This window comes from Nymphalis io, chromosome 27, assembly GCF_905147045.1.
Source record: "Nymphalis io chromosome 27, ilAglIoxx1.1, whole genome shotgun sequence".
NCBI classification, from domain to species: Eukaryota; Metazoa; Arthropoda; class Insecta; order Lepidoptera; family Nymphalidae; genus Nymphalis; species Nymphalis io.
The window spans coordinates 8118142-8134972 of NC_065914.1; the positions used below are offsets into that span (position 1 = coordinate 8118142).

Consider the following 16831-nt stretch of genomic DNA (forward strand, 5'->3'; position numbering starts at 1 on the left):
TCAAATTATTTTATGTAGGTATTATTTATGTAGGTATTTCTATTAGCCACTCAAATTTATTAAAAAATAACCTTAATAAATAATACATAACATTCTATACACGGAAATGCATAGATAATAAATAGCATGAATATTCCATGATTTAATTTGTAGATAATGCCACTTCGACACGTGGCTGTCGTAAAGCCGATTTCGGATCTGTACTCAACAAACCACCAACACTCCATGGAGTGTTGTTAGGCTGACTGACCATTAGAGCGTGCCCAATGTCAATTTTTGCAGTGTGCCAACTCCAAGTAAAATGGGATAAGGTAACCCTTATCCCTAATATTATCCGTTATAAATGATGGCTTACACTATATTTTATGTGGAAGGAATTTGAAGCGTCACCAGCGCAATGGTATACGGTGCGCCTAGCGATGTAAAAGTCGCAGGTTCGATCCAGGAATTGGTCACACTTGGGCTATTGTCATTCACGCTCCTAACATAAGCTTTTTGCTTAATTGGAGGGGTAGAAATATTACTAATATTTATAATAAAGAAAAAAAATTACGGAATAGGAGTTTTGAATCAGGAATGATATCTAGAATAATGTTTTCTCCGACACGTTTATAAGATTTGTTGTGCCGAGGTAACTCAGTAGTTAGAGCATGCGAATATTAACCGACTGTTGTGGGTTCAAACATAGGCAAACACCACTGTATTTTCATGTTCTTGATGTTATGTATTTATGATCTATCTCGTACTTGCGGTTATCGAAAACATCGTGAGATTATAATTCTCTGATGAAAATCTTCCACATGTGTATCCACCAAAATAAGTTCCAAAACATACTCGGAAAGAGATATGGCCTGAAGGGCTAGGCCCAGCGGGGTATACTCATTGCCTGTTTAATTATTGTATAAGTACATATTATTATTTAAATAAGTGTATTATACAGATCAAAATATAGCTAATGTACAAATCATGACCTCGTGGAATGGTGGTAAGTATGCTAGAAGCATTTCCCTTTTGAATCGCAATTCCGATAAAAACCTACGCTCTCCGAACACTACCTTCAGTGCCTCACTCCTGAGCACTTTGGGATACACCAAGGGAGGTAAGATATTTAAAAAAAAAACATTAAAAAATATATATTATATATAAATGTGAGATCGCTTACCACTATTTTTTACTATTCTATAACATACTTATAACTTATTACTTTATCAGTAGAGCATTTATGAGCAGAGTATTTTATGAGATAAAACTTTTACTCACCGCAGTACACGTTGATCAAGATATATCAAAGAATGACATGAGATATTAACTACAATAATTAAAACAAGTAAAGAATACTTGCGTCAAAATACTTATCACTGTGAGGTTGTTAAATTTCACGAGTAACATAAGTGACTTGTCTAGTACTGCTGGATGAAATGTCGAATTTTCCGGCTGCAAATGGCGTGCAGCAATAATTGGTTGGTACAATTTTTGATTATTATCTTGTATGAAGAAACATTGGTGTGTAAATTAAAATTCGAATTTCTTTATTCAAAATCGAACAAACACTTATTGATTGTCAAATTAGAAACTACCACGAGTTCCGAAAAAAAAAATACCCCGACCTTAGAACTAGCGAGCGAAACTCAGCGGTTTTTTTTTGTTAGATCTTGTAATTGTTAAATTTTAAATAAAATAAAGAAAAACAAGGAGGCACCATTTTATTCCTTAAGTCATATTATCCACGAAATCATTAATTGTTAATATAATTTTTTACATATAAGCGTTTCTTATATATTTTTTAATTTAACAGCAGAGGCGTTTAAACGCTTCCCAGGATGCTTTTGTAAAACCGTATACAGTGATCAGTGTGTGTTTGTTCCTCATACCAATGCATTTGCTCAGTATAATAATTGTTTTTGTACATACATAGCATTACAACATGTATTGAGGAGCCCTTTCTAATTAACTAACATCGTTTTATTTCTAAGCAAACGTCCTTATTTATAAACGTTGTTCTGCGGATATTTAATTAAACACTGATATCTTTGTGCTATTAATGGCATTCAAAAGACGCGCCTTTGTTTAACTAAACAAGATTTATAGATGAAGTTGTACATTTATAATATTGTAAAACCCATGAAATATAATTAACATCGTTTGGTTTTTTTATATAATAGGAAGGCGGACGAGCATATGGACCACCAGATGATAAGTGGTCACCAACGCCCATAGACATTGGCATTGTAAGAAATGTTAACCATCGCTTACATCCCCAAACCTTGGGAACTAAGATATTATGTCTCATATTCCTGTAATTACACTGGCTCACTCACCCTTCAAACCGAAACACAACAATACTAAGTACTGCTGTTTTGCGGTAGAATATCTGATGACTGGGTGTCACCTAACCAGACGAGCTTGTACAAAGCCCTACCATCAGTAAATCGTCTGTGTCGACGACAAAATCACGTATAAAAGATATTTAACATAAATATCACTCACCGTTAACATTCTTAGCTGTTTCTCGTTCTTCACCCAAAATAGCACTTACACTAAATTTAAGGAGAGGTTTCTTTTGTTCATTATTATACTCTTCACAATTCCTAACCATATCGTCCGTGCTGTACTTCTCTTTATCTCCTTCGTCACCAGAATTGTCATGGTAACCAGACGTTTCTTGATAACTGTGCAAGTTGAAGCGCTTCTCCAACTCTTCTAATCTTCGTATACCGGATTTCTTACACGCAAACGGTGGACAATCGAACGAACCGCAATGACAGCGACGCGAAAGATTCGGTATGTTTAAAACTTCCTTATCAGAACATCTGTCTTCGTTCCTCTGGTATAGATCATGATTGTAATACACAACATCAGTTTTTGTATTAAAATCATCACTTTTAGAATCTTCATCGTCTACTTTTTCAATTTCATCCGTTCGTATTTCATCTTCGTTTTCGGCCGTTTTCGTTTCATCAACGTCTGGAGTATTTTCTCGGGAAAGGCTCTGACGTTGCATGTAGTTCTCCAGTTGCTGGTTGATGAATTGATTGTGAAAGTTAACAGTTTTCTGTTGATGCAATATGTTGTCGACTAGAAATGGTGATGTCATATTAAACGTGGGTACGTTCGTTTTATTATAGCACAGGTTTTGAATTGTTTTCAACATAATGTTGTGATTCGAGACGAAAGGGTTTAACTTGATTCCATTTTTTAGATCGGTTGGGTACATAACTTTATTTTTAAAATTATCTCATTATTTAATATCACGCAAATGTCAAAATAGCGTAATATTGTTCGTCAGTTTATTGAGCGCGAGACGTGCGTCCTGTCGCTTGGGTAGACTTCGACTGACGCTGGGGTGTGTACGTAAAAGGGGCGGGAACTAGGGTGGTTTTTAGCGGTGCTTTTGTGTTGGAATGGCCAAATTATGTTGACCTCTCGCTGTGCTGGTGGCGGACAAAACATTTCGCTGTAAAAGAGAGATAGGATGTAATGTCTTAGGTCTGATATAGTGGTCACTTAGTTTTGAGGCCAAATTATATTTTGCTCTTGTATTTATTGCAAATACGCCTTTATTGCTTTGTGATAGAGTTCCTGCTTCCCTTATTGGCTAATAGTTTTCATGTTGTCAAGATGTATGCAACGCTATGTTTGTATGTAAGTTTTATTCATAGGTTAAATACAGAAGGGTGTATGTTTTAACTTAAATGGCGTCCATTGTGCGGCGTGTGGGTATTAATGCTGTTATATTTATTGGTGCGCGTATTATATTGATTTAGGTTGCATTTTCCATCTTAATGCATTTACTGACGCTGTGCGCTGAAGTATATAGCGCACGGCGTAAGTAAATGCGCTTTTTATACTTCTGTAATGGATTTTTTCATTTTAATAACGGTTAGAGGACATTTTTGCGTGTGTGTAAACTGTGTTTTTTTTCGTTTTATAGTCTGCATTGCGTACGTAGGTTCGTATGTTTGTTCGACAGTCCAAGTCGATCAGTGAAAAAGATATTTATATATTGTACCTAAGTAATTAAATAAATATCAACAATATAAAATTTATTTTGAGAGCTACGAAATTCCGTAGCACTTGCATATGTCGTAGACCCAATGTGATATTAAATTTATATGATTATATATTACAGTTGGTACTTATTTAAATCCTTTATCATTTCTGCCTTAAATATGAAGATAAACTAAAAAAAAATAGAAAATAGAAATTAAAAAACAATATTGGGTAGGACTTTAAAACGGTTTAAGTGATTTCATAGAACATGAATATACATACAAAAATTACATTTTTTTTTATAGAATAGGAAGGCGGACGAGCATATGGGCCACCTGATGGTAAGTGATCACCGACGCCCATAGACATTAGCATGTAAGAAATGTTAACCATCGCTTACATCACCAATGCGCCACCAACCTTGGAACTAAGATGTTATGTCCCTTGTGCCTGTAATTACACTGGCTCACTCACCCTTCAAACCAGAACACAACATTACCAAGTACTGCTGGTTTGCGGTAGAATATCTGATGAGTGGGTGGTACCTACCCAGACGAGCTTGCACAAAGCTCTACCACCTGTATAATAAATATATAAATAATAATGATGAAGATTAATTTAATATAATGAATACAACGGAGATACAACAAACTCATGTATTATATATTATAAAGTCAATGCATATTCACTCGAAATGGCAATCAAAAACAATAATTCTTAGCCATAAAGACAGCTGGGACCTCCATATCGGAAAGTCGTTAAAAACTTGCTAATAGTTTTAATTCATTTAATTGTTATATATCCAAGTGGAGACAGATATTGTGCTTTTATTAAATCCTCATTCAATACCACCCTCGACGACGTCCTGTCCAAGACTGACTTGAAATTAAAAGAAAAAGACCGTTGAAGAAAAAAGCGTTTCGATTTTGAAATTAGCCACACCCCGCGTTTGTTATTGGTTACTTCTCCCGAAGCAAAATGTCTTAACTGCAATATTACACAAAAATAAATTTAGACTTTACGCAATAGACTTTACAGATCATATTATTTTATGGTCGTATCGAAGGAGGTAACAAGAAAAAAGGTTTTAAGGGTTCAGTATGAATATTATACCACTGTATCTGAAGTAGAATAATGGTCGACTATGGAGGTTTTATGAAGTATTTTTGTATGAATTTTATCGTATTATTTACGTAAACATTTAGTTAGCTCTGATTTATTTAATTTTTGTAATTCGTTTTTAACGAAATGTTCGAACAGGATTATATTATTTGTGTTTTTGTGATCTGTTGAGTGAATATTATTATAAAATATACAAGGTACAAATGAAATTATTCTTTAATGATTATGAAATACTTAAAGTAAAGAAATAACAAGCCTGAAAATTTCCCACTGTTGGGCTAAGGTTTATTCTCTTGAGGAGAGTATTTGTAGCTTAGACCATGCTGCTCCAACGATGGGTATGAATGCGCAGAATTTAACTGAATTAATGTCTGGCCAGTTTTATTTCAGTAGATTCACTTTTAACTTATATTGTAAATGTGAAAGTGAGTTTGTTTGTTTGTTACCCTTTCTCATCTTAACTAATCAACAGATCATTATGAATTTTTGCATACAGTCAGGCTATGCAGACAGAGGTACAGAAAATATATATAATGTACCAAATACCTCCTCCCGGAACACGCGTGGAAGAAGCCGTGGGCGGAAACTAGCTTAGTATAAACATGTAAAATAACGATTCAAAAGTGCTCGTAAAAGCCAACTTGAATAAATACTTTATTTCGAAATCAAATTGAGTCTAATGTATTTATTCGAGTAAGCTTTACATAAAGAGAAGAAACTGTAAGCAACTCATGTTATTGCTGTATTAAAATCAATCAGATTTGTATTGAGAATGTGATTCATATACATAATAATTGTTTTCGATCAGTCCCGTGATTGACTTTGATAATATAAGCTTTGGTTATTTTATTATGTATTTGGCAAATAATTTGTTACATAACATTAATTTCACTTTTTGGTAAAGCTTTGTGCGGACCCGTCTGCAGGACAGTCATCACTTATTCATCCACCAAACAGCAATGCTTAGTGTTATGTTATATATATATGTCAGAGATAATAAATTTAAGAGGGTATACGACGTCACTTATTGGAATAGCAACACCACACAACGTGATGTATGTCATATAGGTTGGTCGGTTGTCAGACGTCAAGTGTGAAAAATATAAGATGTGTGCCTTTTTTATTGTACAGCCGAATAATGGAAATATAAAATATAAAGGTGTATCTGTCATTAGCGCGTGTGATCGTTTGTCGAGCGACCCCCTTGGTCTCTTGCTCTCAGGACAGCGCCAGCGCCGGACGTGCGCACTGACCGTTTTAATAAAATCAATAAAAGACGACAATGGCTGCCATTAAAATGACAATCCATTTGAATCCGCGACATATATATATATATATATATTTGTCAGTGCTTTTAAGTGATATCAAAAACGTATAAGACAAAGTTATAACCGATATCCTGAGCAAAGGGTAGTTTAATACGTATCCCAACCACCCCTAACTTAGTGAATGCTGCGCCACTATTTATGCAATTACGACAATTCGACACGGACAGTTGCGGAAGGGTTCGTGTCACAACATAGTTTAATATTTATGCCTTTATACTAACTATAACAAAAGCTTTGTATGAATTTAGTATTATCTTTTGATTTTAAACATAAAAATATAAAATGGAAGTTTATTTATAAATAAAAAAAAGTTTACTGACTGACACAGCCAAAACTACTCAGTCAAGAGAGCTAAAATTTGAAATGCTTATTTTATTTTTTGGTATGTTTTTGAAATTAAGGGTCAAATTTGTATGGATTTATCCGTTCGGGAGGGGCAGGTAATTACGTTACATGGAGTTCGTTTTTAAAGCAATCAAGTGATATTATTGACGAAATATAATTTAGTAATGCATGTTGTAATAAGACCCGATGGAAAGGTTTTGGAGTATATTCCACCACGCTTCTCCAACGTGGGTTGGTGACAACAGTCGCAGATTCCCATCCGCCACATACAAATTATCCTCCGAGCATGACATGAATTAAGCGCATGAATATATAGAGCGGATATTTTGAAGTTCGATGGTGTTTTATTTTTGCTTATTATAAAATTTAAATGTTATGTTATTTTACATTCATAAAAATACATAAATTACTTACGAAAAACAATATTTATTGATTTACAGTTAGTATTTGTTTATTTTCATGCAGAACATATGTTATAATTTTAATTGTATTTAATTAACGTACTTTATAACATGTAATTTAAATTAGCTAAACAATAATGTACGAACCAAAAGCTCGTTATAAAATGAAAATTGTTCAAACTACAATTATAAGGAACTGCGACCTCTTTACGTCCCCAAACCCGTCACTGAGGGTCATAGACCACAACCCTCGTCTTCACAATACACATACAATTCTAGTTAGGTACGTATATCGTTTCAAGTGAAATATAACGAAAATGTAATCAAGTTTTTTTTTTTTTTTATAGAATAGGAAGGCGGACGAGCATATGGGCCACCTGATGGTAAGTGGTCACCAACGCTCTTAGACATTGGCATTGTAAGAAATGTCAACCATCGCTTACATATCCAATGCGCCACCAACCTTGGGAACTAAGATTTTATGTCCCTTGTGCCTGTAATTACACTGGCTCACTCACCCTTCAAACCGGAACACAACAATATCAAGTATTGCTGTTTTGCGGTAGAATATCTGATGAGTGGGTGGTACCTACCCAGACGAGCTTGCACAAAGCCCTACCACCAGTAAGTAAGTATTATTTAGATTGCATTAAAAACCAACTTTATATAAGGTCGAATGTATAGAAGGTCTTAATACAGATAATATTAAAAAAACAGCTGTTTTTTTAATTTCTTCAAATAGTAAATTGTTTATTTCTTTATACAATGTATAATAATGTTATGAATAATAATGTATAGCTGCGGCACATTTTAACTTATAAAGGCAGCTTCCGCTAAGAGTCCTCACTCTTACATTATAGTTCTAACTACAAATTACTTCTAAATATTTGGAAATATACAAAATAATGACATAAAAGCAAGACAAATTTAATTTTAATTTATTTTTTATAAGTAACTAGGTATGTATAATATGGTATTTAATGGAAACAATATTATATTTATCAAGATTTCATTTATATTTTACTTTTAATACCGGCTTACATTTAATTCCCCGACAAAATAAAATGTCAACAGTATATCGTCCCATATTTTTAACAAATTAACGTACCGTTAAATCCTTCATAAATATTTTCTCATAAATAAAACTATAATAATAACAAAAAACAATTAATATGATATAATCTGCGTAACAAATGTCTAAACGGAAGCGCGACGAAATGACAATAGATGGCGTCACGTGCGCTCCCGCCGAAATCTCTGTCAACTGTCAACCGCATTTGGCCATGAATGATTTTATTTCTTTTTAAATAAACGTGTCTGTCTGTGGGTGATTTTAATTATTATCAGATTACTAACTATGTGAAAAAAGATAACGGAATGTGTTTTATAATATTTTAAATACATATCTTAATTTATAATATGATTATTATTCTAGATTGTATTTTTTTAATTGGTAAACTGGCAAATAAAACACCTGATGGTAAGTGGTCACCGCGCATATATATTGGGATATTAAAAGATATTAACCAACCGTTACATTGGCAGTGCGCCACCAACTTTGGAAACTAAGATATTATGTCTCTTGATCATGTAGTTACACTGACTCACTAATACTTCAAATTAAAGCACAACAATGAAACACGACAATTACTGCTGGACGATAGAATTTATGTCAAGCATAAAATAATAGTACATAACCAGACGTCCAGACACAAAGCCCTACCACCAATTACAGATTGGACTCTGTCTGTAATTGGTGTCTGTCTCTTTTCGTGTAGCTTGAACTTATATTGGCCTTCAAAATTATAGATAGGAACAAGAATAGGAAACAGTGAGTTCAACTTATCCCTAGTAGGCTAAATCCATACGTCGCCTCTATGTGGGGTAGAATCTCTGTGTGTTTAATAGAAGAAAATAGGAATAAATAATCAACGATGCACATGACAATACAAAATATTTATTCTACAGATGAGGTCAATAAATGGAAAAAAAACTATTTTTAACAGAATTCCACACATTTTTTTTTTCTTTTATGCTCCTATCTTTTCAAAGCTGAGGTTAGAGGGTCCCTTGAGCTCCAGGCCCTGGTGCACTGCACCACCTGGCTCTAAGATAGCTACGCCACTGCCTATAGCCTATTTCAACTACAGGGGGAGTAAAGACAAATAAACAACTTTGACATTGAATAGACGCAGCATCATCGAGTCGAGATCTTGAATAATCTGAGAAAATGGCGTTTTTAATGTCCGCGAAGTTGTAATCCGAACTTTGGGAGTTAAATTAAAATGCTTATAAATAGTTAAGTCTAATAGTGTTGTATTATAAATAAAGGTAAATTAATCAAGAACTGTTTGTAGAGCAAAATACAGCAAATCGCATGGAATACCTATGTAAATCTAAGATTTCCTTATATTTACCTCTACGTTTTAATTTTTAAATTGGTGGGTAAAAAATACTACTAACTTGCCGGTTCTTATCGATAGCTTATGTACGGAACTGCTTACATAGCTTTACATATCATCGAAAACTGTAATATGACTATTAAAAAGTGATTTTAAGAGCTTACTCGATAAAGAAAAATATTTTGATATTGATTTTATAGTATGGCAAGGCAGCGGGCGGGACGGGACTGTGTCGGGCTGTGAGCGGTTAATTTACTCGTTAACCAGCGTTTATCTACTACGTCATTCAATTTATGTATAAAAAAATGCTTTATCCGGGAAGGGCATGAAATTGGTTTTGATTGTAAATCTGTCTTTCTTTCTGCTGGTATGACATTGTACGTACTAAGTCGAAAGTTATATTTTAAATGATTATATTAATAATATTGTATTAAAGTCAGCTGAAACATTTACACATAAATAATAATCTACGTGTTAATACTAGAAATTCGTAAAACTATCGTTCAATAACTTAACAGTTATGCAAACAATAATCGAAAGAAACATTCTTACATACCTTGACGTTATACAATATGATTATTAATAAAAAAAAAAACTCATCTAATACATGAACTTATTTGAAGAAATTTGTTAAAAGTGACTTTCACACCACTAAAAAGACCAAAATTATTTGTCAATTATTCGCCATCTAGGGGTAAATAGCATAAGCTATTATAAGGCGACATCTGTTATGATAAGTAAAATTATTGCTTACCAAAACATACACCAGATGTCGCAGGATAATTGTTTTAATTTTGTATAAATTATTATAAAAAACCGTATTATGATATTATAATTTTATTAAATTATTATTTTTTCCACTGTGTTCAAAGCTCATATTGTTCGAGAAAAAATAATGCATATATTTTTCAAATTTTTATGCAAAACATAGTTATTACAGACACCATTTTTTATTTCATTTACCAAAATCAGTTTAAACACTATCTAAATAAACTAAGCACTGCGATAATCTTTTAAAAGATATATTATGCTTTATTTTATTTACAAAACTAACGTTAAATAGGAACGCGTCCATTTGACAATTAAAAGCACCAAAGCTACTTCGTTATTTAAAAAAAATAACCCAAGCCAATACGAAGCAAGAATTCATCTCACCGGTCAAATCTTGCGCTGTGATTGGTCGGCCTATTAAACAGGTGCTATGCGTCATCCGCCATATCGTTGGATTTTGAGAAAGTACATGTTGATTGTTAATCGTAATAATTCGATTAATTTGTGAAAAAACTTTTAAAAAGTGGGTTAAATGTGTATATAAACATGGGTGAGTGGTACAGAATGAAGAACGGCTTCAACAAACATAATTCATCTGAATTGTCAGTGGAAACATCTTGTGATATGTCAGACTCTTTTAACATATTTTCTGATAATTTAAGTCCGATACCGGCTTCAATTGTGCCTCGAAAGTTAGATTTTAGTAGTATGGACGAGGATGAAGGCCCGAGGGACCCTACATCAGCTCCTGCATCCCTCAGTCCACCGTACAAAAGGGTCAAGGCTCTTAAGTAAGTACATTTTGTCTCATTAGATAATCAGGGCGAAAACCTCACGTTCCAAAACGATAGCATTGTTTAGAGAAAAAGAAAGCTGACATGAGCAAACGTTTTTTTTGGTATCTGTTTAATATTAATGTACTTTTTGTTTATATAACAAACCTTTTCTTAACTATTTATGTAATGACTTCTAATAACAAATTAAATGCTAATTATAACTAAACCTATGTTAAGATTTGTGACAAATTGAGACAAGTAATGATTATAAATTTGTTTTGATTCATTTTTGTGTCATGTATTTCACTTAAAATTAATTACTTGAGAAAAACGTTCTAGAAAGTTTTGCTTAACTTCTTAATAAAAACCTGCTTCGCATCCTTCTAGAAGGTTCTCGAAAAAAAAAACAAGCATGTTGATATATCTACCATAATAATGAATATGGATGAAAAAATTCTAACTTTGTAATGGCTAGTTGCAATACTTCATGATAACTTTACATTTAGCTTGTTAAATATTTATTAAAAAATTATAAATTTTGATAATTTAATTTCACCATTACGTTAAATATTTAAAAACAAACATTTAAAGCCAAATTGAATTCATTAACCCATTTTCTTTACCTTATAATTTTCTGTAATAATATTATGTATACTAGGAATCATGTCTAGACACAAAATTAGGATCTAAATTCCTGTCTAAACATGTTTCGACATGAGTCCTGTTCATGTTTAATTCTACTTTTAACTTGTCTGACAAGTTTTTAAACTATTTGAGTCAAAGAAATGAAAGTTATGTATATGTTGTGTGGTTAGACAAATATTATGTACTGTTTATATCAGCATACATAGATACTATTCCTTAAAATATACAATAAAATTGTCAAAAATTATAACACAAAGTAACATTTAAAGTACTTAAGTAAAACACCTTAAACAATTTAATTGTATACAATTTTATGTAATACAAAATCTTATAAACTAAGATAAAACATTTTAATATAGTTCAAAGATTATGTATCAAAATCTCAGTCTAATACATAAATAGAACTTAACTTGGTTTTCCTATTTAACATAATATAATAAAAAATAATATTCTAATTATGCTATGCTTATAATGGATATACATACAACTGCATATACATTGCTAATTTCAACTTACGTAAATGATTAATAAGTATTTTAATTAAACTTTTGACATGTCTGTAACGATTAAAGCAAACTACTAAATGATAAATTATTGTGAATGCAAGAAAAACTCAATAGGTAAGCAGGTAATGTTTAAACAGTCTTCATTCTCCAATAAATAAATCGATAGCACCATACAAATATCATTAATAAATAAGGCATTTACAGTATAAGTTTATACAGATGATATATTAGCTTAGATATTCATTAATTTTCATATTGGATATATAAATTTAATTGTAAATGATAAATGTAAAAGAGTATCTACTGAGTTTGCTGGTTTCTCTCAGTAGTTCGAAAAGTTGACAACATTTTGAACAATTAGAAGTTGTGCATCAAATTGAACCTTGTCAAATTATTTAAAAGTGCATATTGTAAGAGAATCATGAGCCTGCTTATAATATAACAAAATTAATCAACATTTCAATCAAAGGCTAATATATATATATACATATAAATAAGAACCTCCATGTAACTAGTTCAATGAGATACAAACTCTCGGGGCCTAGGTGTTTTTTATCAAACCAATTGATCTTTGGCAATAAAATTTTTTTTTCTAGAATAAAGGCTTAATGAATGAATTTGTGGTATTTTAAGAATCATTGTCTTGAACTGTGTAATAGTTTGATAATATATTGTATATGAAGAGAGCCGTATATAAAAAAGGTACAGATAAACCAATTGAAATCAATCAATTCAATTATGTACATGATTCAATTGATCCTATGATCTCTTTTAATCCGACAAGATTATGTTTCAGTAATAGAATAATTTGATATGTAGGTACATTTTGGTGGGAAATCAGACTGAAATGGTTTTTTAAATTTTGCTTAATTCAATCCTCTTGGCGAAGGTATTGCACGAAACAGCCTTTAAAATATATAATAAATAATTTGTTAAAAACATATTGATTTATACATATAACAAAGGTAATGAAAAATTACACGCAATAGTTTTTAAATTCGGTATATATGCGTAAATAATCTTAACTAAAGATAGTTAAGATTCAGCTTAAAATTTCGGTTAAAATCAGTTAAACAACAGTTATACGCACAATAACACGAGCATATGATTCAACAGCTGACATCTGCCGCAAAAAAACACCTACGCACAAGAAAATATTTCCGCCAATGTTGAACTTGAAAACACCTTTAAGTAAAAAAAAATATATATCAATGCTCTTTACGTCTCTATTACAAAGGGATAAAGTCGTTTATAGCATGTATGAAATCTTATGTATGACAATAGATCGAAAAAAAAAAAACGATTTCTGTTTTTAAAAATGGAGCGGAATTTCGAAAAAAATATGAAATGTATCCGTTTGTATTTATTGTAATGATTAGTGTTCAATTTTTAACTCTATTCATGTTACTTTTATAACAAAATTCCAACCGCAACATAATATTTAAATTTTTATAATATTAGTGATATTCAAATTTGGAAACGATTTCTATTGCGTAATATTCTCAAAATATCCGAATGTGTAAATTTGTACTTTAACCATAAAACTTTAGAGTCCATTTTTGAATAAATTACCTCTTTATTGCAATATTGTCAGGTGTTCTAAAAATGAATGTCATTTAAGTTTACGAAATTTGACTCTTTAAAAAAATACTCCTTACTGCATTGTAATAGGGATCATATCAAACACACTTATAACTTCAGGTGTTCAAGATGAAGTGTGCTCGTGTGTGTAATCTTTGGATACAAGTGTTTTTATAGACTTTATGCAAGTGTGCGTGAGGGGAGGTCAGGGGAAGTTGAACAAAGGTTATATTCTTACGATTCTTGAGCGAGATCTTTTGAAACCATTGAAATAATATCATTAGTTTTATTATTCGTGAAATGAAACAGATTTTGTGTGTATTCAAGTATTCTATTTTTACAGTTTAACATATCGTTGCTTCCCGTGAGCACGTAATTCCCCTGTTTCAACTGTATAGCCGCTAATCTTCATTAAATTCAATGTTTTTTATTCCAAAATATAGTAACTATCTATTTAAAAATATTAATTTCAATAATTAAATAAATTTTATTTAATTATTGAAAAATAGTATTGATTGAGTTAGTTGACGGTTCCCGGTTCCCGGTTTAGATGAATCTACATCAGCTTTAAATTAACTTAGATTTGGGTTATAAAGCTATTCAAGTGTATTTATGAGAGAGAAAAAACATTCTGCACGATCTAAATCGCAAAAACTAATTAGGATTATCTATACATATAAGTTACGCAATACCTATGTCAAATCATTAAAACATACTAAATTGTCTATGGTATCATCTTAATATGGCTACGCGCGAGTGTCTGTCATAATAAATACACACATACGTAAATAGTGAATTGTTAGACATATCAAAGAAATGTAGTGATAATAATACAATATAATATGAAATTAAATCCAAACGTTAAATATATAAATAACAAAGAGGAGTAATTGTCATAACTATATTAATATTAATAAATAACAATTGAAAATCAAAACAAGAATATATAAATAGTATGTTTTGTTTTTTATTTCTAGATTATTCGATAGTCCGCACACTCCGAAAACGCTGCTAGAGAAATGTTCAACGCCCTCCCATCACCCCCCCAGATCGAGACTCTTCCCGCCAAAAGTCAACGCGCCAACTGGTAAGAATTGTAATGTTTTTTTATTCATAGTACAAAGTGTTCTGAATGGCCTTTAAATGTCTCGCTGTTAGGCTTAGTCGATCTTTTTGGAGGGAAAGATTGCAATTTATCCCAGTGCTCCAATGCGGATTGGTGGATTCACATGTTGGAGAATTGTGTCAAGTCTATGCAGGCTTGCCTTACAATGTTTTACTCGTCAAGCAACGTGACGAGCTTGTGTTGACTAGAACCGGTGATCTTTGGTTAAGATTTGTTTTAGGCTTTGACCCAAAGCGTCCGGTTCAGTTACAATCTACATTAATAATAATAAAACATAAGCATTATTTGTTAAAAAACTTTTGATTTATTCACCAGGCATGCCGTCTGGCTCGAGTCACCATCTGCACCCACCGTCGGACGAGGACAGTGCCCTCGGCAGCCTACCGCCGGACGAACTCGACGACACGAGGCCTGCGAGGCGACCACTCGCCAACATCAACCCTTTCACACCTGACGGTAATACCCCACCTATATAATATGTATATTTATTTATTATAATATCAACACCAACAAGAAGTACGTTATACAAATCAAGTGTCTTCTAAATTATAGGTGTTGCTAAATATATCAACGTTACGAGTTAACAAAAAAAAAATTTAAAAATCAAAATATTTATAACAAATAGAAAAGGCATAAACAATTAAATCATTATAAAATTATCACTTGATTGGTATAAAATGAATATAATACGAATATCTGAGAACATTTAAATTTTTTGAATACGATCAAAAGCAAACAAAAGTAAGAGGTACATTTATAAAGATAAAGGAAGTTAAAAATAAAAATTTACACATTATTATTGAGAAAAAAAATATTTTTTTTTTACGCAACTGGTTCAATTTGTCATTAAAAATATCAATTGTAAGAGATACATACTATTATTATACTGAATATGTACTCTTATATATCTTTTTTTTTTTTTTTATAGAATAGGAAGGTGGACGAGTATATGGGCCACCTGATGGTAAGTGGTCACCAAACGCCCTTAGACATTGGCATTGTAAGAAATGTCAACCATTGCTTATAGCCACTGCGCCACCAACCTTGGGAACTAAGATTTTATGTCCCTCGTGCCTGTAATTACACTGGCTCACTCACCCTTCAAACTGGAACACAACAATATCAAGTATTGTTGTTTTGCGGTAGAATATCTGATGAGTGGGTGGTACCTACCCAGACGAGCTTGCACAAAGCCCTACCACCAGTGTAACAAGTCTTACATATGTACATATACATACATTACTGTAGTTACTACTGTTTTGTTTTAATAAATTGTATTACTTACATATTTATTATTGTAAGAGCATTATTGATTCTAGTCACACAGTCTTCTATCAAGTTGTCGAGATAATTATATATCACAGAGAATATATTTGATGTAATGATTTTGTTTCAGGTCAAGCGTTGAATAAGAAGAAGAGAGCTCTGTCGAAGACTCCCACGTGGGGAGACGCGACGCCCGAGCAGCCTGCGAAGCGACTCAGAGTGAGTAGATTTTTTAATTAAGTTTAGTTAGTTAGTTTTTGTTAGTTCACTTTCCTAGTGACCCTTTATCTATTATGTGTTTTGAAATGTAAATATAATAGCTCCCGTTGTCGCTCAGGAGTCCAACATCTCGCGCTACAACGTGGAGTTCTTGGAGCTGGGCGTGGTGGGGCGCGGCGCGTTCGGTCGCGTGGCGCGCTGCGTCAACAAGCTGGACGGCTGCGTGTACGCGCTCAAGCGCTCGCTGCGCCCCGTGGCCGGCTCGGCCGCCGAGCGCGCCGCGCTCACAGAGGTGTACGCGCACGCCGCGCTCGGCCGCCACCCGCACCTCGTCCGGTGAGTGCAGTGTGTGT

At 32.8% G+C, this 16831-nt stretch overlaps 3 protein-coding genes across 3 annotated transcripts in view; 2 read left to right on the forward strand and 1 right to left on the reverse strand.

Annotated features, from left to right (window-relative positions):
• The window catches only part of LOC126778878 (homeobox protein DBX1), a 34617-nt gene extending 31403 nt beyond the window's left edge, over positions 1-3214 (reverse strand). The window contains exon 1 of the mRNA XM_050502614.1: positions 2488-3214. Within this exon, the coding sequence (XP_050358571.1) occupies positions 2488-3214 (727 nt within the window). The remainder of the gene's footprint in view (positions 1-2487) is intronic.
• The window catches only part of LOC126778940 (enhancer of rudimentary homolog), a 238256-nt gene that overhangs the window by 109732 nt on the left and 111693 nt on the right, over positions 1-16831 (forward strand). The gene's annotated exons all lie outside the window — the stretch shown is intronic.
• Positions 10782-16831, forward strand: part of LOC126778948 (SID1 transmembrane family member 1) — a 34124-nt gene continuing 28074 nt past the window's right edge. The window contains exons 1-5 of the mRNA XM_050502702.1: positions 10782-11150; positions 14845-14954; positions 15309-15449; positions 16390-16478; positions 16597-16814. Of these exons, the coding sequence (XP_050358659.1) occupies positions 10906-11150; positions 14845-14954; positions 15309-15449; positions 16390-16478; positions 16597-16814 (803 nt within the window). The 5' untranslated portion in view covers positions 10782-10905. The remainder of the gene's footprint in view (positions 11151-14844; positions 14955-15308; positions 15450-16389; positions 16479-16596; positions 16815-16831) is intronic.